The 24471-nt window shown below is 36.5% G+C and overlaps 1 protein-coding gene across 3 annotated transcripts in view; it reads left to right on the forward strand.

Moving 5' to 3' along the window:
• Window positions 1–24471, forward strand: part of CEP152 (centrosomal protein 152) — a 94690-nt gene that overhangs the window by 49151 nt on the left and 21068 nt on the right. For all 3 annotated transcript variants that reach the window (XM_044229858.1, XM_044229860.1, XM_044229859.1), the window contains exons 13-20: window positions 205–409; window positions 5347–5469; window positions 6054–6163; window positions 6919–7047; window positions 7179–7311; window positions 13743–14024; window positions 16652–16783; window positions 21098–21748. In XM_044229858.1, coding sequence (XP_044085793.1) covers window positions 205–409; window positions 5347–5469; window positions 6054–6163; window positions 6919–7047; window positions 7179–7311; window positions 13743–14024; window positions 16652–16783; window positions 21098–21748 — 1765 coding nt within the window. The remainder of the gene's footprint in view (window positions 1–204; window positions 410–5346; window positions 5470–6053; window positions 6164–6918; window positions 7048–7178; window positions 7312–13742; window positions 14025–16651; window positions 16784–21097; window positions 21749–24471) is intronic.

The following is a 24471-nucleotide window of genomic DNA, read 5'->3' on the forward strand; positions in this document are numbered from 1 at the left end:
TATCAATAGACTTCTGTATATGGGGACGTAGTGAGGGTAATATCGTTGTGTATGAAAGAACTTAAAATTGTTTTTGAAATACTAGTGTATAGTTGTATACATGGTCACAAAATGTGGTCTCAACTGCAGTCAGTTATTTTCAAGGACTAACCATGCTTGATTTATTACTTGCTTTAATATTAAATGTGATAATTTCTCTATTAGCACTATACAGCAAGAAGAGCCAAAGGATGAACTTTCCAAAGATGAGGTCATTCTGAAGCTGAAAGCGGAAGTGCAGCGTTTGCTGGGAAGCAACTCTGTGAAGCGTCACCTGGTGTCTCAGTTACAAAATGATCTCAGAGACTGTCGCAAGAAAATTGAAGCTTTCCAACAAGCGGGGAAAGATGAGAAAAGCATCATGGTTGAGGTTTGTAGAATTTGTCATCAAAAACCCATTTTTAAAAAGTTAATAGAGGGCACGGCTTGCATGGAGCACTGGGTGTGGTGAAAAAATAATGAATACTGTTTTTCTGAAAATAAATTGAAAAAAAAATTAAAAAAAAAAAAAGTTAAATAACGAAAATGTTTACAGTCTTCACATTTAAATCAAACCTTTGTCTTCCAGGGTTTCATTTGACATTATTTAGAAGTAAAGTATAAAGAAGGGAATGCCACATAAAATAATATATTTTCTAGTTCCTCCTGGCAAATTTATGGTAAAAGAATTTTACCTAATTAGCATCTCATTATGAGATCTCATTATGAGATGCTAATTAGGTAAAATTCTTTTACCACAAATCCAAGGAAACAGTCTATGTAACAAATTACCTGTATTCCTCAAGATTGGCTTGTCTCAATGATGTTGTTGTAGCCTTAAGTTCTTCATAGCTAGATCTTTCAGCATTTTGTCCATAAGAATTCTCTGGCTCGTGCTCCTGTAATCATCATTCTACATAAGGAAATTAATTATGTAGTGGTGGTGGTATGAGTGGGATCGGCACAGAAACCAGTTAAGTCAGAATCATTGAATCCACTTTTATATCCTTTAGTTAGTGTCCTCACTGTACAGATGAGGAAAATGAAGCTGGAGGAAGTAGTAATTTAACCAATGGGTATTTTTTTAGATGAACACTCAAGTTCACAGTCATCTGATTAGCCCATGGACACCTTTCAAACTATACCTTTACTTATTTCCCACATTTCTAATGAGCTTTCTACTTAGTCTGTAACATTAGAAAGCAGGTTTGGGGGATATATGGAGTAAGAGCAAACTCTTCAACTTAAGGTGTTTTTTTGTTTGTTTATTTTTGGTTTTTGTTTTTGGTAAAGTTATTCTGTGCAAGGTCTTGTGGGATGCAGTGAAAAGAAACAATGGCCATTCCTTGAAGGAATTTAGAATCTAGAACTACACTATCCTAATAGCAGTATAATGGAGCCACCTATGTAATTTAAAATCTTCTAGTAATCCCATTAAAGTAAAAGTAATGGTGAAATTAATTTTAAGAATATATTTTATTCGACCCAATATATTAAAAATATTATCTTCTCAGTATGTAATCAATATAGAATTATTAATGAGATGATTTACATTTTCTATGTTTATGCCAAGTCCTTGAAATCTAACATGTATTATCTACTTACAGCACATTTCAATTTGGACAAGACACATTTCTTTCTTGATAATTTTTTATTTAATTTCAATTCAATTAACATATGCTATATTATTAGTTTCAGAGGTAGAATTTAGTGATTCATCAGTTTTATACAAAACCCAGTGCTCATTACTTCAAGTGCCCTCCTTAACGCCATTCACCCAGTTACCCCATCCCCCCACCCACTTCCCCTCCAGCAACACTTTGTTTTCTATAGTTAAGAGTTTTTCATGTCTTGCCTCCCTCTCTTGTTTTCATCTTATTTTTCCTTCCCTTCCCCTCTGTTCATCTGTTTTGTTTCTTAAATTCCACATATGAGTGAAATCATATGGTATTTGTCTTTCTCTGACTTATTTTGCTTAGTGTAATACCCTCTGGTTCCATCCACATCATTGCAAATGGCAAGATTTCATTCTTTTTGATGGCTAATATTCCATTGTGTGTGTGTGTTTGTGGTTTGTGTACCACATCTTTATCCATTCATCTGTCAATGGACATTTTTCAAGTGCTCTATAGCCATATGAGATTAGTGGCCACTATATTCAACAGTACAGGTCTGTAAAGAGATGGATGTGTATGACTTTGTGTAGTAAGGATGATGCTAGTTGCTAAGTGCTCTGAGATGGAATAACTAACCAGGCATGTTTGTAGGGGAGATGGTAAGGCAAGCCTTAGTGAGGTCTTTAAGGAGAAAATGTTTGCTCTCTCTCCTGAAGGATAAATGCAGGAGAGAAAGTAGGAAGAAACATTTCAGCAGTGAGCAGAAATATATGAGAGGTTATAGCAAATAAGCTGATGTAAGTAGGGACTAGGGTATGTGAATGAAAGTCTATACTGTATAAACTCAATCTTTCTGGAATCTTTGAAGCCACAAGTATATAGATATTATATCAGTTTTTAGAATAATATTAAATCCTGATGTTAATGTTATAATGTTGAGTTTCTATGCTTGCTGTAAGAATGTTAAGAGAGAGAACATGTCAATTTAAATTTCCTCAGATATCTTTCTAAAGAGAATTAGGTCATCAAAATCCTTTCTTAAAGTTTTTCTAAGTATTGAGAAGGCAAGCAAGAATATGTACTATGTAATCTTACTTAGCATGTTTCCTTTATGAACATTTAAAAGTCTTACTATTTTTACTGCTTTATAACCTTGTAGTATATTTTATGTTTGCTCATATCCATTTTATACAGAACAATTACAGATTATCACAAAGAGTCTGTTGTTTTGCTTTCGTGTCATTTGACTGTTCAAACAGTGCTGCTCTCTGACATTTCCAGGATCATAAGTGATGAAGGTTAGTAGCTTGTCCACATGGAGCACACTATGCACTGATTGGGAGTGGACCAAATCCCTCTGCTGTTCATTCCAGTTGAACAACTGGGCCATTAAGGTAGAATGTAGTAAAGTTCTTCAGAAGATCAGTCTAGCAGTCAGGACCCATATCCACATGGAACTTTTTGTTAGCATAATAATAAAACACAGAGGCCTTTCTGTATCTGATATTCAGTAGAGATCATTACCTAACTACAAGCTGTGGTTAAAGCGTTAAAGCCATACTCTGATTCCAAGGTACTTGATAGACAGTGTTCAATAGCTCAGAAGGTTCCTAACTAGAATCTTTTTAGACATAGAAATTAGGAAAACAATGTGAGAATTGGTGTATTACATGTCTTATTTTCTTGAAGGTAATGTCTTTAGTATTCCAACTTTAGAAAGAAGTTTCATTGTGACACTCAAGTGGTGGTTTTCTCTTTAAAGATTTTCATAAGAGTTTTGTGCTGATAGGTATACATATCTAGTGTCTGTCTGCCTGCAGTGTGATGTCAAAACTGAGTGTCATAGCTAGCCATAAAAATTGTTTTCCCATATATCAGTATGATGTTATTTTCTTTCTTTCTTTCTTTTATTTTGTTTTAAAGATTTTATTTATTTATTTGTCGTAGAGAAGCGAGAGCAAGCACAGGCAGACAGAGTGGCAGGCAGAGGCAGAGGGAGAAGCAGGCTCCCCGCCAAGCAAGGAGCCCGATGTGGGACTCGATCCCAGGACGCTGGGATCATGACCTGAGCCAAAGGCAGCCGCTTAACCAACTGAGCCACCCAGGCATCCCTGTGATGTTATTTTCAATCATTTCATCTCATAGGAATAAAAACTCACCAATGGGGAAGGAAGCACAAATGAATATCATAAACTTTAAAAAGTGGGGGCCAAGTTAAAAAAAAAAAAAAGGCCATTCTAATGAATCAGTAAAATCCTTGAAAGTCTCATTAGTACCCCTACCTTTAGAGAGAAGGTAACAGTAGGTGTTGGTAGCTCTTCTCTTTTCTGACTAGAGTAAAAGCATGGCTTCTGGGCAATGATGGCAAGTGAAAGGGGAAAGTCAACAACTAGAGCAGTCTCCCTGTAAAGAAAGGCAAATGCTATGAAATGGAAGACTGAACCAGAACCTTGGTGTCCCGCCACCCCATACATGAGTGAGATGCACATTATCTCCCCAATGAGGAGAATGAATCTCAGTACAGGATATTTTTCAGACATTGTGAAAGAGAGCTCAGACTTAAAGTAAATACATAAACCAACAAGTCAAATGTAGTAGGTATTTAAAAAAAATTAAAAATCTCTGTGGCATCCACAATGAATAAAGAATTCATAAAGGTATAAAGGTAGGTAAGGAAGACACTTAGAGGTGAGAGGAAAATGTAAACAGGCAAATCTGGGAAGGTGAAAAACAAACAGTGAAGGTTATGTAAGAGGTTCTGGTACGATGGCAATGCAAGAAATGCAAATAAAAACAATAGTTGGCTACCCTTACCCCATCAAGTACAATAATTATTTCTAGAGAGTCACTGCCATTGGAGGCAAAGAGAGTTGGACAGATTCGCTCAAACTATCCGACCGTGTACATTTGCATGGCCTTGTGGGAAACAACTTGCCAAAGTCTGTCATGACTCAAAAATTGTACCTGTTGAATAAAATACAGATCTATGAGTTAATACTGGTTATACAAACAAATAAGTACAGAAATAAAAGAGATATTAAACTTAGTGGGTATAAGATAGAAAATAGAATATTTGCATAGTCAAGTATCTCTTCATAAGCTACTTATTCCTAATAACAAGTAGAGAAATTATGACTTTACAGTGAAGGTGCCTGCGGACACCACCTTCATTTATTGACCATTATCAGTGCTGACACGCATTGACATCCTCTGTTTCCTAAAGCACATACAAGTCACTTCTGTGGTATTCATGACAAAAATGGATGACCTGAATTTAATAATGAAGTAATATCAGAGAAACCCAAATTGAAAGACATCTTACAAAAATAACTAGTTGATACTCTTAAAAAAAAAAAAGTCATAGGTTTGAAAGACAAAGAATGAACTATCCCTAGATTGAAGGAGACTAAGGAGACATGACAATTAAATGCAATGTGGAATCGTTGATTGGATCCTGAATTAGGAAAATGGATGTGAGAGAAAAATTGGAGAATTTTTTTATAGGGTCTGCAGATTAGTTAATAGTACTATATCTTTGTTAATTTCCTGGTTCTGATCATTGTACTGTGGTTATATTTGGGGACGGTGATAAAAGTTATATGGAAATTATTTGTGTTTTTGCAGTTTCTTTGAAGGTATGAAATTCATTCAAAAGTAGAACTTAGAATTTTTTAAAAGCCTGAAAAGCTTTTGATTTCTTTTTAACATTTAGACTAAAATAGAGACCTCAGAAAACGGAACTAACCAATTATGGCCTGGCTCTTCTGATATGATTGTCAAAGATGACATTCTGCGACTTAAAAATGAAATTCACGTTTTACAACAACAAAATCAGGTGATTAAAAAAGTTTCCTGTATTTTGTGAGAATTTTTATGACCTCATTAAATTCAAAGGATATAACAGACTTCTCAAAAATCCAGAGACAATGTGATTTAGTAGACAGGTTTATTAGTAGGTGACTAAGGATTCCAGTTATTCCCCTTTATTGGTCATGAGGTAGTAATTTCATGAGAAGGTGATTCCAGTTTCCTGTCTATAGAGAAACATGGCTACTAGAGGTGTTCTTCTCTTGACCAAAAAAATTAAACCTTGTTTATTTATATAGCTGTGAAGATTATTGAATTCTAAGACTTATTTTAAGACTCGGTCAGCTAATACTTCTCTGGTTAAATGTTTTCATGTCATACAGTGCAAAATGAATTTAAAATTTTAAATCTTAACCCTATCAGAAAGCTACTTGTCAAATAAATGAATCTCTACTCTTACAGGGGTTATAAAGAGACTTTGTAGAATTATGAAAATGGTTCATCAGTGTTACAGGGTAGAGATAAAGCACAGAGGATATTAAAAGATAAGATTGGACTAATCAGTGAAAATGATGTTTATATCCTCTAACTACTTTATTCTTTTGTATCTAGGAACTTAAAGAAACTGAAGAAAAACTGAGAAATACAAATCAAGACTTATGTAGTCAGATGAGACAAATGGTACAAGATTTTGACCGTGATAAACAGGAGGCTGTGGATAGGTAAAGTCTACATAGAGATCTAATGCCTGCCTCCACTCTCTGCCCTCCTGTCCCTGCTTAGAAAAAAAAAAAAAAAAAAGAAAGATTCAAGAGAAGTTATGGAGTGAACCCTCCCTGCTGAGATCTTAGAAGAAGAGGGAGTCCCTGGCTTCTCAAATTAGAATTCAGAACACATTTTCCATGGGAATGATGTTGTGTAGTGGGTTGGGTTCTATAGCACCATCAAAACTAGTTCATTGAAATAGTATAGCTTTATGGTTTTTATAGACTGTCTGGGAAACTATTCTTTATTAGGAAGAAATCTGTGGGAGGGAATATGTCTTCCAAATACCAAATCATAAACTTGGAAACAGATTTTTGGAGCATAACTTACTTGTGAGTTGGGTACTTCTAGTATTTATGTTTAATCTAGATACCTTGGAATTTTGGAACTATACCCTATTTCAATTAATTTTTTGTCAATAATCCTCAACCAAAGACCATTATCTGTGTGAAGGATTGGGGCATTTTCATGTCCAAGTTTCTAATTTTTCTCTAGAAACAGAAGAAAGACGATTTTGAAGATTCTTTAAGCTCATCAATTGGGAATTAATTATTACCACTTTTGGTTGGGGAAAACCGACCTGACCTTGATTATAAGTTGCATCAGGGGGAGGGAGTGGGTAAGGAAGGAAGGAAAAGACACCAGTTCATCTTGGTGTTTCTAGTAACACTGGGTACTGCCACAGATTCTACTGTCTGCTTTCTGTTTCTAGGTGTGAGAGGACTTACCAGCAGCACCATGAAGCCATGAAAGCCCAAATTCGGGAAAGCCTCCTAGCAAAGCATGCTCTGGAGAAGCAGCAGCTCTTTGAAGTTTATGAGGGGGCTCGATTGCAATTGAGGTAAGAACAGGAGCGTGTAGCTACCCTTTATGCTGTAGAGACAGTATTCTGTTCCATACTTGAGAGGAAAATTGTTTTGCAGCCCTTGTATTATTTTGTGGTCATTTAGTTGCCGGTTTTGTGTATCCAAGGTCTGACTTAGACAAGATGAATAAGGAGATGGCTGCTGTGCAAGAATGTTACCTGGAGGTGTGCAGAGAGAAGGATGACCTGGAATCGACTCTCAGGAAGACCATTGAAAAGGAGCAGCAGGCTCAGGAGAAGGTATGGGACAAGTTCATGTTCTCTTTGTTCCATCTCATCCCTCTGGCCTCACTGTTGTTGTGGAAACCACTGCACTTGTTGTCTTGTGAACTGGGGAAGGCATACAAAGTCCCTTTGCTTTTGGCTGTATCACATCAGTATAGCTCAAAACGTATAGTAAGTATTGAGATGGTTAGTAAAGCCTAAGTAGAAAATGTCGTACATATAGAAGAAAAGGATTCTTCCTTACATATTTATTCTAAGAGACAAAATAGGGTTCTAAAAACAAACAAACAAATAAATAAATAAGAATGGACCCAAGTCACTTTGACTCTGAAACCCAGGGATCCTTGCTTTGCAGTCATTTGTTGGCTGCAGGCAAACCTGCCTAGTCCTGTGAGCACTGCACAAAATATTCCCTCAGACACATTTTCCTCTGACCCACTTCTCTCTCAGTACCCAAGTATCATTTTCTTCTTCTGGGAAGAAGGGCAGGAATTTGAACTTGGAACTTACGGAGCTATGGAGAGCAAGGTCACACTGTTAGTGTGACCCAATCTTTCAGGGCATTTCTCATTTTTAGGGAAGCCGGAGGGGCTACTCTACTCCCTCCTCCTGCCTGAATCTTCGAAGTTGCTATTGGTGAGTGTCCAGGAGTAAAATCACATGTAAACAGTCACCTCTCTTTTCTTCTCTGTCCTGGCGGGAGTCTCATCCAGACACACGTCTGACTCTCCCTTCCACTTTGGACCAGCCTACAGACCACAATTTGAAAGCCACCTGCGTCAAGATTAGAAAATATTTTTAAAGGCTTGAGTAAATGTTCTATACAGAGGTTTTCTGAACAAAGTTACATTAAAGCAGGCTATTGCTACTACAGACTTAAAAAGAATTAGTAAAGAGCAGGTGAGGAATTCAGCTCATTTAATATTTTGATTATTTTTGAGTAGATTAGTATGATAAAAAAAAAACATGCCATGTACACATACCATCTAATGGAAAAAGAGCTTCTAAAGGGAGCTATTTGAGTTAGTGCTGGCAGTATAAAATTTAAAAGGGATATTAAATTACTTAGAAATTAAGAACTTTTCAGTAATGTTTAAAAAAATTAAAATGAGAGATCTCTACTAGGATTATTTCTTTTTAAATATATAAATTGACAAAGAACAGAAGAACACTTCTCTCAAAGAGGTCATTCCTTTCAGGAATATATTTTTTGATACTTTAAAAAGAATCAGTTTAGCTATAAAACTGGATCTCATATAATGAGCCACTTGCAGTTAACAGCAGATACGACACTGGCTCATGAATGCTTGTGCACCACAGCAGGAAGGAAAGTTAAAACTGCGATTTGGCCCTTCCAAAAAAACTTAGAGGTTAAATTTTTTTCTTTAAAAATTTCAAATTGTCGAAACAAGATGGGACTGGGAGGGAGACAAACCATAAGTGACTCTTAATCTCACAAAACAAACTGAGGGTTGCTGGGGGGAGGGGGGTTGGGGGGGCTTATGGACATTGGGGAGGGTATGTGCTTTGGTGAGTGCTGTGAAGTGTGTAAACCTGGCGATTCACAGACCTGTACCCCTGGGGATAAAAATATATGTTTATAAAAAATAAAAAATTTAAAAAAATTTCAAATTGTCATATAGTGAAATTGACTTTTAATCTGGTTTAGAGTTCTATACACTTTTAGCACAGGATTTAACACAGGTATGGAGTGATGAGGGTACAAAAGACTTACCACCCTACAAGACTGCCTTGTGCTAGCCCTTTGTAGTTATACCCACCCCACTGAGAGGGCCCAAGTACTTAACCACATGAGAAGTAGAATTCATTTCTTCTCTGGGAATACCTTAGTTTTTTATTTAGACTTACACAAACCCATTATAAAATTTAGTGATCTTCGTAAGCCAGACAGAACAGAATTTTAAATTTGAGAGAAATTTATTAATCTTTTCATATCCTCCAGAGGTAGGTAAAGATATACAAATTTGTTTTCCTAGGAAATGTCTCATACGCACACCATGGAAAGCTCTTACTAAACTCAAGCAAGCTAGGGAACTTCAGGGTAGTCCTTCTCTGCAGGACATAGCCATTTTCCCTGCAGTTGGCTTTCAGGTCAGTAACTTAGTCTGGATACAGAGTTTATAAGATAGATAACCCCAAGAATCCTAGGGTTTATTTTCCTGTTCCATATATGTCTTTTCTGAAACACTTACTGATTCAGACTGTGGGTTAAGTAGAACTCAATTCCAAGTTTTAAAACTTTTATTAAAACACAGAGACCTTCCCTCACATGTTAGCCTGGCTTGTTCAGAGAATGGGAAAAATGTAGACACAGAGCCCTTCAGACTGTAGTAATCATTGGAGGTCATGAATTTGCAGACAAGGCAAAGGTGGGCAGTATTCCCATTCATAGTGTCATTTCCATATGCCTTAAGACTCATTTATACAAATTGTAATACATGCTAAGTCATTCCTTAGAAGTTAGAATTCTTTTGCTGTCTTGGGCATGCAAAGTTTAAATGTTTTTTAAAGCTATCCAGAAATTTACTTCCCTTTAATGATAAAACTTTAAAAATTAGATATTCCTGTGTAGGATGTTCAAATGGCAGGTCCCCGGTGCTCAATAGATCTATTACTTTACTTCTATAAGGAGAGGAAAGCAAGGTTTTCCTCATTGTGGTAGATTGCAAAAATGGCCACATGTTCTTCCCGTTAGTGAATGCATGCTATAGTATTATAGTGTGACTTTGTGGCTATTCTCAGTAAGAAGTGGTCTGTTTGTCATCCCTTGAATCTGATCTTGGCTGCGTGACTTACTTTGGGCAATGGGACATTAGTACATGCAAAAGAGCCTTAAAAAGCATTTGTGCATTGGAGCTTACAAGCTTGACGCTCTGAGGAACACTGTGACCACCACCATGTGAATGATCTGGATAACTTGCTGGGTGATGACCCATGTGACCAAGTCATCCTTCTAGCCAGACATTAAGCTAATACCCAGACATGTGAGTGAGGCCATCTTAGACCATATAACCTCAACTGCTTGCAGAGATAAGCAGCATTGACTTAGGTCAGAACCACCACCCAGCTGACCCAGAGAATCATGAGAAATAATAGATGTTTGCTATTTTAGTTTAATTAAATTTTGGCTGGCTTACTATGTAGCAAAGCTGATCTATACACAAACATACAAATACACAGAAAATTGGTAGCAGTTTTCTGCTGAGTCTAAAGGAAATGTAGATTCATATGGAAACAATTCCTGAAGGATAGATGTACACAAGTAAGATAATTTGAGGATTCTTTCTAAAGTCAACAAAAAATAACAGTGATATGTGATATGAGCCTGGACAACTTTCTCAGCCATGTGATGGAGACTGTCCTATAGTATTAGTACAACTGTAGTTTCCATGACTTGAGTGTGAGGAAATGGATCCTTTAGTCACCAGAGAATTTCCGAAACCATGCAACCATGCAACACTGAGCAAAACTAGGTGGGATCTTTTTGGCACGTGCCATTGGTGGAAAGGCATCAGACGGCAATTCAGACCAAAATAAGCCAGGTCAGGTGTGAACCAGAAAAAACCTCAGACAACCAGCTAGTCCTAAATCGGAACTAATGGTAAAGAGACACTGAGCCCGAGCTCTGTTGCTGCTTGGCAGTAGGAATGGCACATGTACACTTCTCAGGCATGACATTCTGTGGGCTTCAGTGGGAGCTCAGTGGAATGTCCAGAGAGCCATTTCTGAAAATTTCCAAAACAAAACTGTTACAGGTTATTTCGACCCGAGTAGACCTTTATTAGAGTTTTTTGATCAACTGGATTCCTAGAGTAAGTAGAGAATGTTATAGTAATACTTAAATTATTAGACTTTATCTGGCCCTTGATATCAAATATGAAGCTATTTGATAATGCTTTAGCTGGTTGTGATAAAAAAATTTTGTCTTTGGTAGTGAAAAAAATAATACCAATCTGAATTTATTACAGGATGTGTAACTCTTAAGATAGAGCAATAATTTTTGACTTGCATTGGAATATAAGCCTTTGAGAAGTATACATTTTATTTTTGGGCTATAATATCTAATGGGTCCCGTGATGGGTAAGGTGTAAATGTAAATGTCAGTTTCACTTTTTTAAAAAGTTGGTGTTCTGGGAATTTATTTATTGAATAGTTAGATGCTTTTTCTTTTTATATAGCCATATATAAATTTTTTTATCCAATATTTGAGGTCTAAGGTCTTCACAAGACAGTTTACTAAGCAGATAGAGTTAGCATGTAGGAAGATCATTTGTCTCTGTTGCTATTATATGCATGTAACCATTATTTTGTATATTTGACTTGAAGAGTATTAGTTCGTACAGAGATATTTACTTGAATTTTGTTTAAAGAGACAGCTATTGGAGGAAAGAGAAGAATATGTAAGCAAACTGCAGGTGGATCTTGAAGAAAAGTACCAAGATACCCTAATGATGGAAAAGAACAAGTGGCTGAAAGAACAAGAAACTGATATTAAGCAACAGGTTGAAAATGAAGTGATGTTAGCCAAATCACACTGGGATGAGGAGCAGAAAGAGGTGTGGGTTAAAATTTCTTTCTAGTCACCATGTTTAAAAAGGGTAGTATTAACTGTAGAGAACAGTTCTTCCTGAACACAATTTTTAATTGCCAAGGACATACGTAATCATTTATTTCATGTCTCAGAATTGGGCCATTGGCAGCTTACACTCGTAAGCTTTTATTTTTTTAAAACTCCCCCTGCTCTGCAACTCTTCAACCCAATTCAGGATATAATGGATTTTGGAGGAGCGCTTTTTTGATTCCTCAAAATGAAATCCACATCTAATTTCATATTGGGGAATGGTTCAGATAACTCCAGAACAGTCTATAATAAGAAATAAATACCCTGTATTGTAGATTAGAAGAAAGAAGTAATGACTAGACAGACTCAGAAGCACAAAACATTACCTTTGTTACCTAAGTAGCAAATGAGATTGCTAGTAGTTTTCTGCAAAATTTAGAATCAGTTTATGATCTAGAAAACTTAGTCAGAAATGAAATAAATTTTCACGCTTATTGAAACTAGGTTCTTTTAAGCACAATTGGAATTGGTACCACCTAAAAGTGGACTAGTAGACCACTGTTCTTTCTTTCAGCCTTTCCTGCTTTCCACATCCCCAAGAGCAATTCATTAGTCTAGTGCTGGCACCTGAAATTCTTTTACTTGTCATGTTTTAATATAAAAATATATATTCTAGAATATATATGTTGTATGTATTTATATATATAAAATCTGGGTAGCACAATACAAATTCCCTATTTTTACATTGTCGCAAATTGTTTTTCGTTGAATTTGCTCACCAGTTTTTACAAGAAGGATGAGATAGCTAATGTTTTGGGGAGACTGTCAGGAAAGCATAAACTCTTACACAGGTTGCCATTTCAAATGAACCAATACGATCTGGGAATGTGGTAGCCAGGGAAGTGGTTCGAGAACTCTGGATACCCAGGAGGTAGAAAACAGGAAAAAGAAAAAGCAAGTTCTGCTGTATCACATTTTTGCCCAAGACTGACTGTGTTTGGATGCATCCTAGCATTTTGTTGAAAGTAGAAAGTTATCATTAAAACATTCTTCCGACTTACTTGTGGAGCACAAGGAATAACATGGAGGACAGTGGGAAATGGAGAGGAGAAGTGAGTTGGGGGAATCAGAGGGGAAACAAACCATGAGAATCTGTGGACTCTGAGAAACAAACTGAGGATTTTGTGGGGGGGGTTGTGGGAGGGTGGGATGGCCTGGTGGTGTGTATTAAGGAGGGCACGTACTGCATGGAGCACTGAGTGTGGTGCATAAACAATCTTGGAACACTGAAAAAAATAAAGTAAAAACAACAACAACACGTTCATCTACTATGCCTCCCCCCTTCTTGAATTTACAGTTAACTCTAACACTAGAGCTTAGTATCATAACCAACAAGATTCTAATCTGTTTAAGTAAATAGAACTGTTTTTAGATTGTTCGGTTTTAGGTTGATTAATTAGATTTAACTCAGTCCCTGCTTTGTGGAAAGCCTGGTGTTGATGGGGAAAAAAACAATATTAATAGAAGTTTTCTTCTAAAAAAAAAAAAAAAAGAAAAGGAATCATGTCATCTTTGTAGTGGTGGTGTCAAAGCTTCCAGAAGGTTGCATCTTGAGAGCGAGATAGCCTAACCTTATGCAGTACACTTAAATCCTCCATGTGATTTATGTCATGTATATACACAGTAACTTTCAGGATTTACTTGAGAATATATTTTCATCAACTAAGTTTCTAAATCTCATGTAATTACTACAACAATGTCTAGATGGTTTTCAAACACAGCTGTGGTTGCTCTTTTGGCTAGCTATTAATTCTAGTTTTTGCTTATTTGAGTATTTTTTGTATGATTTTTCTTCTGAAAACAGATCAAACAAGAACTTATTCAACAGCTTGAAAAGGAGTGGCAGTCTAAGCTGGATCAAACCATAAAGGCCCTGAAAAAGAAGACCTCAGATTGTTGCAGCCAAACTGACCAAGTTACCGCCATGGATGTTATTTCCAAGAAAGAGATGGCACTCAGGCTAGAAGAACAAACGCGGAAGATCCGGCAAGATTTAGAACAAGAGAAGGAGACAGCTATCAGTGGGGGCTTGAAAAAACTTGAGGTTGAATTAGAACTCAAATACTGTGAAAATATTGCCAAACAGGTAATATTAATGCTTTATTATTGTAAAATTATTGGAACTGCCTATTAATGAAAACCTGTAAAAATGGTACCATTGAACTTGTTTTTAACTTTATATATATATTTTTTAAGACTTTATTTTTTTTGACACAGATAGAACACAAGCCGGGGGAGCTACAGGCAGGCAGAGGGAGAGGGAGAAGGAGGCTCCTTGCCAAACAAGTAACCCGAAATAGGGCTCGATTCCAGGACCCTGGGATCATGACCTGAGCCGAAAGCAACCACTTAACAGACTGAGACACCCAGGCACCCTCATAACTTTATATTTTAAAAAAATTTTATGGGGTGCCTGGGTGGCTCAGTGGGTTAAGCCGCTGCCTTCAGCTCAGGTCATGATCCCGGGGGTCCTGGGATCGAGTCCCGCATCGGAGTCCCGCATCGGGCTCTCTGCTCGGCGGGGAGCCTGCTTCCCCCTCTCTTCTCTCTGCCTGTCTCTCTGCCTGCTGGTGATCTCTCTGTCAAATAAATAAATAAAATCTTTAAAAAAAATTTTATGAATTAAAAATAAATAAAATCTTTTTTAAAAATTTTATGAATTATGAATTTTTATATGAAAAAATTATATGAATAATTATGAAAAAATTTATGAATTATATATGAATTATATATACTAAAACTTTCTTCATTGTATTTCTGTCACAAAGCTTTTACTCCCTTGGTTTTTCTGTGTATTACTTAAGTTTTCAGAATATTTGCTCCTTTTTCAATCTAGCATTAGGATGATCAAGGTTAAAGGTGGTTTTATAGCTGAATGAAGCACAATTTCACTATGTATCTTTCATATCTAACTTTACAGAAAATACTTCACTGAAGTAGTTATAGAAAAACAAACTTAAAGCAAGTAAGATATTTAACAGTATCTACATTGAGACTTGCAGAGTTGAATCTGCAGGCATGCCCCTCAAATGGGACATTGTCAATCCCATATCCTGCCAGAAAGAGGTGCCATTGCCTCCCCTTGGACCAAGCACTCAGAAAACTAGCTCCCATTTAACTGGGCCATGTTACTTGGTTTCCGAAAGTGTCATACTGAGAAAAGTATAGCTCTGTATAAATGGAATAAAGAATTAATATTTTTTTATCTGTATTATTATAGTGATTTTTTGGTTTCAGGATGCCTTTACACTTTCAAAAAATGTAAGACCCTAAAGAGCTTTTCTCTGTGTTATACCTATTTACTGTATTGGAAAATAACTTAGAGAAATTTTTAAAAAAGAATACTGAAGCGTGCTTGCCATTGGCTGTCAGAGCAATGAGATGCCATATAGCATGTAGCCTCTGCAGCATTGTGTTGTCCACACATGAATGAGTGGGAGTGAAAAAAGAAAATGTCTGAATATTATTTTGAAAATAGTCTTGACCTCACAGAGCACCTGACAGGATATTTAGTCCCTCAGAGGTTCCGGGACCTTAATATAACATTCTTTAGTTTATATTTACTCTTTTAGAGCTATCACTGATTAAAAACTCTTAAAATAATACCTGAAGTAATATGTTAAAAAAGTATATTCCACTTTTGATAAAAACTTGGCATTCTGCTTCTTTGTTAAATTGTTCTGTGTGATTTTATAGGGAATCCTTATGGAATGCAAACATAGGCAAATATATATAATGGTATCAAGGGCATCTTCTGTCAGTTAAATAATTTCCTGAAATGTTTAAGGTTTGAACAGAGTTAAGAAAATGTTCTACAGACAAAGAGATATGTTTAAGGATACTGCTCTGGTGTATATCTAATCACAGATCTTATGAAGAAAAATAAATAACATGATGTAGTAGAAAGGATGTATTCATAATAACTTTTTAAGGAATATAAATTTCTATAGGAACTTTATCTTTCCCCATAATTTTAACTCCCTGGAATTTACCTGTAAATATATATAGTATTTTGCAAAAATAGTTCAGCCCCTTATGTCAACTTGGTTTCTGTATGTTTGTATGGATGTAGGTATATGTGTGTCTGTGTGTATTTCAAAATAAGGGAAGAGTACTTAATTATCTTGTGGTAACCTGTGACAGATTTACAACCATGTAGCCCTCATAATTCTTCAGGTCTTACATTTTTGCCTGAATCGATGCATCACCTTCATTCGTTAGTTGCAAACTCACAATAGACAGGAAAACTTGCTCTGGGACAAAGCTATAAAAAATATCAGTGTGTACTGGCATGTGTTAATGTGTTTATATGTAAGGCAGGAGGACTGTGGATATGGTTGGTGTGCTACTAGACAGCGGCTGACCTCAAGTAGCATTCCTGCATGTCTTCTCCTTTTTCTCAAGAGAAATAGGAGTTTTTTGGAAATGGCATTGGTACTTTGTATGAAGCGTTCCAATAGTAGTATTGACCGCCGAACATTTATAGATTCCTGCTTGTTGTGGTGGCATTCACTTGGGGCATTGTGGGAAGTTTTGAACAGAAGGATGAGAATCTACTGTTGGGGGTAAGGTGGAGTACTAGAAGTCACTGTAACTAATGTAGTATGGTACAGTGTTAAATACACATGAAATTGTAGTAGCTATTTGCAAATGGGCTCTTTCTGAAGGTTAATACCTCACTTTACCTCTTTCTCTTGCAATATCCAATTGCAGGTGGAAACAGCTGTGCAAAATGCTCGTCATCGATGGCTGGAAGAAATGCCTGACCTTGCAGAGTATAAAGCACGTGTCAGAGCAGAACAGAAGAAGTGGGAAGAACAACAAGACATCACTGTGGCCAGACGGGTAAGCGCTCTCCTTGAGAGATGCTTCACAACGGCCTCTCTCCTGACCTCCCAGCTTTGTCCCGGGAATTTGTATCTACTCAGATGGTTATGGAAGGATTAAGTACAATCATCCATGTTGAACATTAGCTCAGAGCCTGGCTGATGATGTCTGTTATCATCATCAAGATATTGAGGGAGAAAGAATATATTTTAGGGTCCTGAAACTCTCATAGTCAGGAAGGTAACCTTAACTGTGAAACTGAATCCCATTTGATCTTGCCCTATCATTAGGAGAAATTTGGAGCAGGTATTTATCTGTTTATTAATAGTCGTGCAGTATCCTTTCACATGGTTTGTTCTCTGCGCTCACTCAGTAGTCTTACAGTCTTGGAAAATAGTCAGCACTCCTTTCCGGATACGTCATGTTTGACCAGAAACAAAATCATTTTGCATTCTTCCAATTTATTAGAGTAAACCAATTCTAATCAAAATGACAATAAACTGAACATGATTTTGAAATTTGACACAATAATACGAAAATTTACTTGGAAAGGACTAGAAATTTTTAAAATGTTCTGGAAAAGAAATTGTAGTCCAGCCCTAACACATAATAGAATATGTTGGAAAATGACAATTCAGTGTTGAGTCACAAAAAGAGAATTCTTTTTGAGAATTCTTTATACATACTTCAGAGATAGGACCAACTGTGAATAAAAGCTTAATTGTTTCAAAACAAGGGGATAAGGAATTATTCCATAATAAATACTTTTATGATAGCCAGAGAGCAATTTGGAAAAATTAAGGTTACCCAAACATGCATCACAATAAAGTCTAAATTATTAAGAAGTTAAACATTTTTAGGGCAACCCTCTCAGGTCTCTCTCCAGGAGCTTTGTACTATCAGTCAATAAACTTTACTATCAATAGGTTTTGCTTTACTGCCCACCAAAAAAAAAGAAAAAAGAAAAACATTTTAAAATAAGTACATAGGGGAAAAAAGGGATATTTTAGATCTTTACCATAATAACTCAATTTTGGGACAAAAGATGTAGTAGCAAAGATAGATAAAGTAAGTAGATAAAATAGGTACAAACATTTAAAACACTTTTGCTTTTATAATTTAAAAAAATTGACAGGATAATAAAAAGGAAAATGAATGAATTAAACACGGGAAACAATGGGGCACCTGGGTGGCTCAGTCGTTTGAGTGTCTGCCTTTGGCTCAGGTCATGATCTGAGAGTCCTGGAATCAGGACCCCACACTGGGCTCCTTGCTCAGCACGAAGTCTGTTCCTCCCTCTCCCTCGGCCTGCCACTCTGTCCGCTCGTGCTTGCGTGCGCTCTCTCTCTCTCTCTCAGTCTCTGTCAAATAAATAAATAATCTTAAACATGAGAAATGTTAATACAAATACACGATAAAAACAATACAAATTTATGAGAAAAACAAGAATCTGTGGATAAGTACAGCAGAAAATGGACATACAATCTTCATGAGAAGTCCAAATAACAAACTTAGGGTACTATTTTATGCCACATGTGTAAATTCTGTCTTCTTAATTATAATCCAAAAAAAATACATTGCAGTATTAAGTACATACTGTTCTCCCAATATTACAACCATTTTGGAAAATAATATGTGCAACAGACATTGTGAATTATTCATATGTCATATTTATAATCGTATTCCACAGGTTACTTAGGGAAATAATTCAGCACGAATAGACTGTTCTAACATTCTTCTTAAGTTACGTGATAGTACACACTGGTGCTCATTGCATTATTCTCTATACTTTTTAGTAAGCTGACATATTTCAAAAGGAAATTTAAGAGGAAGAGAAAAGAAATGATGTGAGGACGTGCATGTGTTTCAGAGCTCTGAAGTCAGGAATTATAAAGTTGGGTAGAATATAGAAAATAAAGTAGTCAAGAGATCTTTCCTTAAGAACCAGAAGACCTGGATATATGTGAATGCAGACATGCAGAAATCAGAGGACAGTGTGTTAATTCTCAAACTTTAGCTGGCATGAGATCCCCCTGGAGGGTTTGTTAGAGCAGATTCCTGGGCTTTTTTCCTAGAGATTCTGAAACGGTGGGCCTAAGAGAATCCTGAGAATTTGTGTGTCTAACAGACTCCTAGGTGATGTAACACTGCAAGTTTTTAGAGCCACTCGGGTGTAAGTAGCACTCTTCTAAATAATTATTGAGCCACAAAACATGTTAATGTCTTGTGGATCCTTCCTCCAAACCAAAGAAGGTGAGCAAGGGCCAGTTTCATAGCACTGGCTGGAGGGTTCTTATAAGGTTACAGTGATCCTTCAAGATCTGTAAAAATTTAAAGCCATTTTGTCTAGAGTCCAATTTTGATCAGAGTCAAGGTGGTTCAGTGGTTCCTAAACTTTAGCTGCACATTAGAAAAACTTGAAACAAAGCATCGTGAAGGCCCGTAGCGGGTGTTGACGCAATGTGATTTCTGCCCAGTGCTCTGAATGTCAAAGTGAAGAGGATCTTTTAAAAAATACTGTTGTTAGGCTCCCATCCCCCAGGCTCAATGTTTTAATGGTACAGGGTGTGGCCTGGGTATTAGGATTTTTAAAGTCTTCTCAGGTGATGTAATGTGCAGCAACTATCAGGAAACCCCTGAGTTGCTTAATGCTGTCAAATTTGCTTTGCACCACTTCATGTGAGAGGATACACACTTTTGATGAGATCAACAGGTCATCCAAATTCTGTAGGATCTTCCACCTCCACCAAGTCACCTGGTAATGATTTTCAGGTATCCACGGTGACAAGCCTGTTTTCCCTAATAGCACTCTTTAAACATGTTTCACATCACTACTGAATTATCCTGCTGGTAGCAAAAGAATTTTGCTGTGCATTCTTTTGTAAAGCTCATCTTAGATGGTGGCTTCCCTTAGAAAATTTAAAATACAATTCAAAAATTTTGATTTATGTGCAACTCTTCAGGAATACATCATTGAATAAAGGTTTATAAAATATTTAAGAATTTTTTAGTTGAAAATGTTTGCTAAGATTATATAATACCTGAAAACTTAGGAAATAACCCTATTTCAACAGCCAGAGCATACATATAGATAGTATTGAATACTAGCAATCATCACTGTCCAGGCCAAGCTTTTGGAAATGCTTGCTTTAACACATATGCTTTTGACATTTTTGAATTTATAAAAGAGACTTAAGGTCATTATCTGATCTGCACCTTATGAGATTAAGGTGATTAATCTCATATTATATACAAAATAGATTAAGTGACTTTTCTGAGGCCATGCAGCCAAAAGTAAGAACGACATAACATTTATTGAGTCCTTATCTGCCAGGCTCTAGACTAAAGGATTTAAATGGATTTTTTTTCTTTCATCATTTATTCCTAACAGAATTCTGTCAGGTAAGCATTATAATTGGTCTCCATTTTATAGTTGAGGACCCTAAGGCTCAAAGAAATTGAGGATTGGGCCCTTGATCCCACAGCTGGTCAGTTTCCTACGGTAGTGTGTCCCCAGAGCCTGCCCTGTTAAGCACCATGCTAGAAAGCTCTCGGCAGCCAGAGGTGGGATTAGAGCCAAGCTTTGGCTTTTTGGTTGCCTAGGACTTCTTGGTTATGTACTACTACCGTCTGTGATCTGCTAGTCTTCTTATTCTTTCAGAAAATTAGATTAATGAGTAAAATGACTTTTTCTGTCTGGTATTGTCATTTAATGAACTCTGCTAAACCACTGTGCTTCCATTAAAATACAGTTATATTTGTCTGCAAGTTATGCAGGTATATGTTATAGATTTCGTTATGAGGCTGCTTTTGCTTTATGTAAGAAGATATTTCATTTGCCATGGACATAGATAAAATTTGAGGCTACATCTGTGTAAGACTAATAGGAATTTTTTTCAGAAGTTAATTTTGGGTAATTGTATAATTACATATATTTGGGGTCAGTTTAAATTTCTAGTTCTCCTTCAAGAAACTGGTGTTTTAAGACCAAAATACTAGGTCATTTTAAAATGAAGAGGGGGGCACCTAGGTGGCTCAGTCACTTAAGCGTCTGCCTTGGGCTTGGGTCATAATCCTGGGTCCTGGGATGGAGCCCTGCATTGGGCTCTCTGATCAGTGGGGAATCTGCTTCTGCTTTTCCCTCTCTTCCTCCCCCTGCTCATTCTCTCTCAAATAAATAAATGAAGTCTTTAAAAAAAAAACAAGGAAAGGATCTTTGGTTATAGTATATAGGTGTATTTTAGGAACAATGTCTTATCCCAAATAGTTACTGTAATTTTTTAATTAATGAGATCACAAAGAATTTTAAATATGCATTGTTATGTCTTTTAGATATCATTTGCTATTTCTGAAGCTAAAGAGAAATGGAAAAACGAGCTTGAAAATATGAAAAAAAGTGGAATACCTGGAAAAGAATTGGAAGAGAAGATTCATTCTCTCCAGAGAGAGCTTGAGTTAAAGAATGAGGAAGTCCCTGTGGTTGTCAGGGCTGAGCTGGCAAAGGCCCGGAGTGAATGGAACAAAGAAAAGCAAGAAGAAATCCACAAAATTCAAGAACAAAATGAAGAAGATTACCGGCAATTTTTAGATGATCATCGAAATAAAATTAATGAGGTGCTTGCGGCAGCCAAAGAAGACTTTGTGAAACAAAAAACTGAACTACTTCTTCAGAAGGAGACAGAATTGCAAACATGTCTAGACCAGAGTCGTAGGGAATGGGCAGCGCAGGAAGCCAGGAGGATCCAACTGGAAATCTATCAGTATGAGGAAGACATCCTCACTGTACTTGAATTTCTCCTGAAGGACACCCAAAAGGAACATGTCAGTGATTCAGAAAACAAGCAACTCTTGGAACTCGTGTCATCTTGTTCTTCAAAATGGGTGTCTGCCCAATATTTTGAAAAACTAAAGGCCTGCATACAGAAAGCTTTTCGAGATCTCCTCTCCCTAGCTATAGAAAATGCCAACTCCGAGTGGGAAAAGGTATGTTCCTGATAAATGAAAAGCACTATTAATAAATATCAGAGATGATTGTAGAAGTCGAATATGGTCTTTTTTCCTTTCTTCATTTTACAGTTTAGTAGACATGAAACTTGAGTTTTTAGCAGTGGCTTAACAACTTTTTGTAGTGAATCCAGAGGATTTCATTTCTTTTTGCCAAAAAGCTTTGCTTCTTCATGGTGCCACAAATATGAGGCAGAGCTTTTAGGCTGTAGACCTCTTTTTCCTAAAAAATATATGCTGTTCTTTGTAAGGGCCTGAGCTTTGAGAAACTGAATTAACTCTCATTCCTATTTTTGTTTCTTAGGCATGACCACTTCAAGAAATATGCATCATATTAAACTAGGGTTTCTTAAAAGCTTCTAAAGAGTTTGGAAGCCTGTTTCTTGCCCTCAAGGAATTTATGTCACAAAGGCAAAAAAAATGCCAACCAAGTACAAAAAGTGTAGAACAAGCAGTTAGAAGTATGGTTCACTCATACAAAACTCTGAAGCCCAGTTTTGTTTCTCTACTATATCTGTGCATGTAGAATGAGTTAATGATATTCTTTCAGTTGTCTAAGTAGTCTCTGATACTAGCTTTTAGTTTTGGTGAAAGATCTGATGATTAAAGAAAGGAGATATGCATGAAAAGTCTAGAATGGGGACGCCTGGGTGGCTCAGTCGGTTAAGCCGCTGCCTTCGGCTCAGGTCATGATCCCAGCATCCTGGGATCGAGTCCCACATCGGGCTCCTTGCTCGGCAGGGAGCCTTCTTCTCCCTCTGCCTCTGCCTGCCTCTCTGTCTGCCTGTGCTCACTCTCTCTCCCTCTCTCTGACAAATAAATAAAATCTTTTAAAAAAGAAAAGTCTAGAATGATATGTAACCAGTTTCAACATTTGGAATTAGAGGTAGAAAAAAATGCCGATATTCTAAGTTTTGAGAACAGATGTAACAGTTAAGTTTCATTAAGATACCATGATTAATGATTTTCAAGGCAGGATTGAACATTTGATAGTAATACTTACTGGAAAGTTACAAGGTGGGAAAGAAAATCTGAGTTCCAGTCTTACACTTGAGGATAACTACTCTGTTACCTGTATTACTGGTAACTGCCAGTGTTACTGCCAGTGTTTTGTAGGGTATAAATGACACAGCTTGGACTTTCTGCCTCCTGTGTTTGAGATAGTACAGAATTTATACCCAAAAGTTACCTGAAAAATCAGTTTACCCCATCCCAGTTCACCCCAGTTGATACTGATTTCTCAGAGATGTGAAAGCAACCAGTTAAGAGTTGTTTTCAATGTAAAAATAACTGGGCAAGATCACTTCCCTTGAATAATGGTTGTAATACGTAATTGAAAATTTTGGAAAAATAACTAAGAATTACTTAGAGCGGGTGTTAAGGGTGAGTAGAGATGGGAAAATCGTGTTACGTGCTTTTTCGTTTACTTTCCTGAAAAGGCAATCTCTGCTACAAAGATCAGGAAAATATAACACCTTTTTTCTATCAATATACACTCAATTCTGGGGTTTCTGATTGTGCTAGCTGTGTTAAGATCATCTGGATGACTTAATGTTGCTCACATGCCTGTGGAGACAGAATCACATAATTTGGTTAAGAACTTAGACTTTTGTGGCTTTTGTTGGGTGGGATCAGATTCTTTTCCTGAAAAAAGTGTGACTTTGAAATGCCTCCTCTGGCATTTGTCATAGAAGAATACTGGATTGTCTGCTGTTCGAGATCTATCCCAGCTCAGGACCTTGAGGTAAAGCAATGATTATAACCAGTGATTGTAAGTTTGCAATATAAGTGCTATTAATATGAAGAAATATGAATCATAGTTTATTAAATTTGTCATTTTTAGAACTGTTTGTGAAAATTAAACCAGTAAAAAATAATCAGTACATATAAAAAAACAAGTCCTTATTTAAAATAACTTAGATGATCAAAAATTTTTTAAAATGGACAGGATGCAATCAGATAAAAAAATGAAGTTTCCAAGAAAATTAATGCCTTATTGGAATACATTAATACAATTAGCCATGATGGGGAAAAAAATGCAAAAAGCAAAAATATCAATTGGAACAGAATTTTCAAACAAATTTAAGGATGCTTGTTCTGTCTTTCCTTACCACCAATGTCAAGTTAAAACTAAGACAAGAAAGTTGCTGTTTCTGCTATTTTTGTCATCTTGGCTTTTCTCCAATTTTGAGTAAAATCTGGAAACATTGGCTACCTTAGCGTTCAATTTTTATTTCTCCTTTTGGCTTCAGCCTCATATCCTCTTAATTGCCTGGAGTTTGCATTTTCTATGTAACTGCTGACCTCTGCTTCTGATGCACATTGTAAGTAGGTTTTCCAACAGCCAGTTAAATGGGTTTCTTATAATCAAAACCGAGGCTTCTAGAATCAAGCTGATATGTCGGTTTTAAGTAATTAAACAAGTTGGCTTTTTCAAGATCGCCTGTTCTGTTCCTTTGGGATTTAGTAGTCATCTAGAATCTGAAAACACTGCCTTAAAAGAATGTTTCACCATTAATGGTTTTAGTAGCTGTATTGCTATAACAGGGACTAGAACACCGAAAGTGTTCAGTAAATGTTAGTGAAGAAATAGTTTTGTGCAAAATGTTTAGGTTAGCCTCAGTTTCTCTAACTTTGGAATTCAACAGAACTTCCTTATAAGTTGACAGTATATATTAAAGTATTTAGAAATGTAACATACT

The sequence above is a fragment of the Neovison vison genome, chromosome 13, assembly GCF_020171115.1.
Source record: "Neovison vison isolate M4711 chromosome 13, ASM_NN_V1, whole genome shotgun sequence".
NCBI classification, from domain to species: Eukaryota; Metazoa; Chordata; class Mammalia; order Carnivora; family Mustelidae; genus Neogale; species Neogale vison.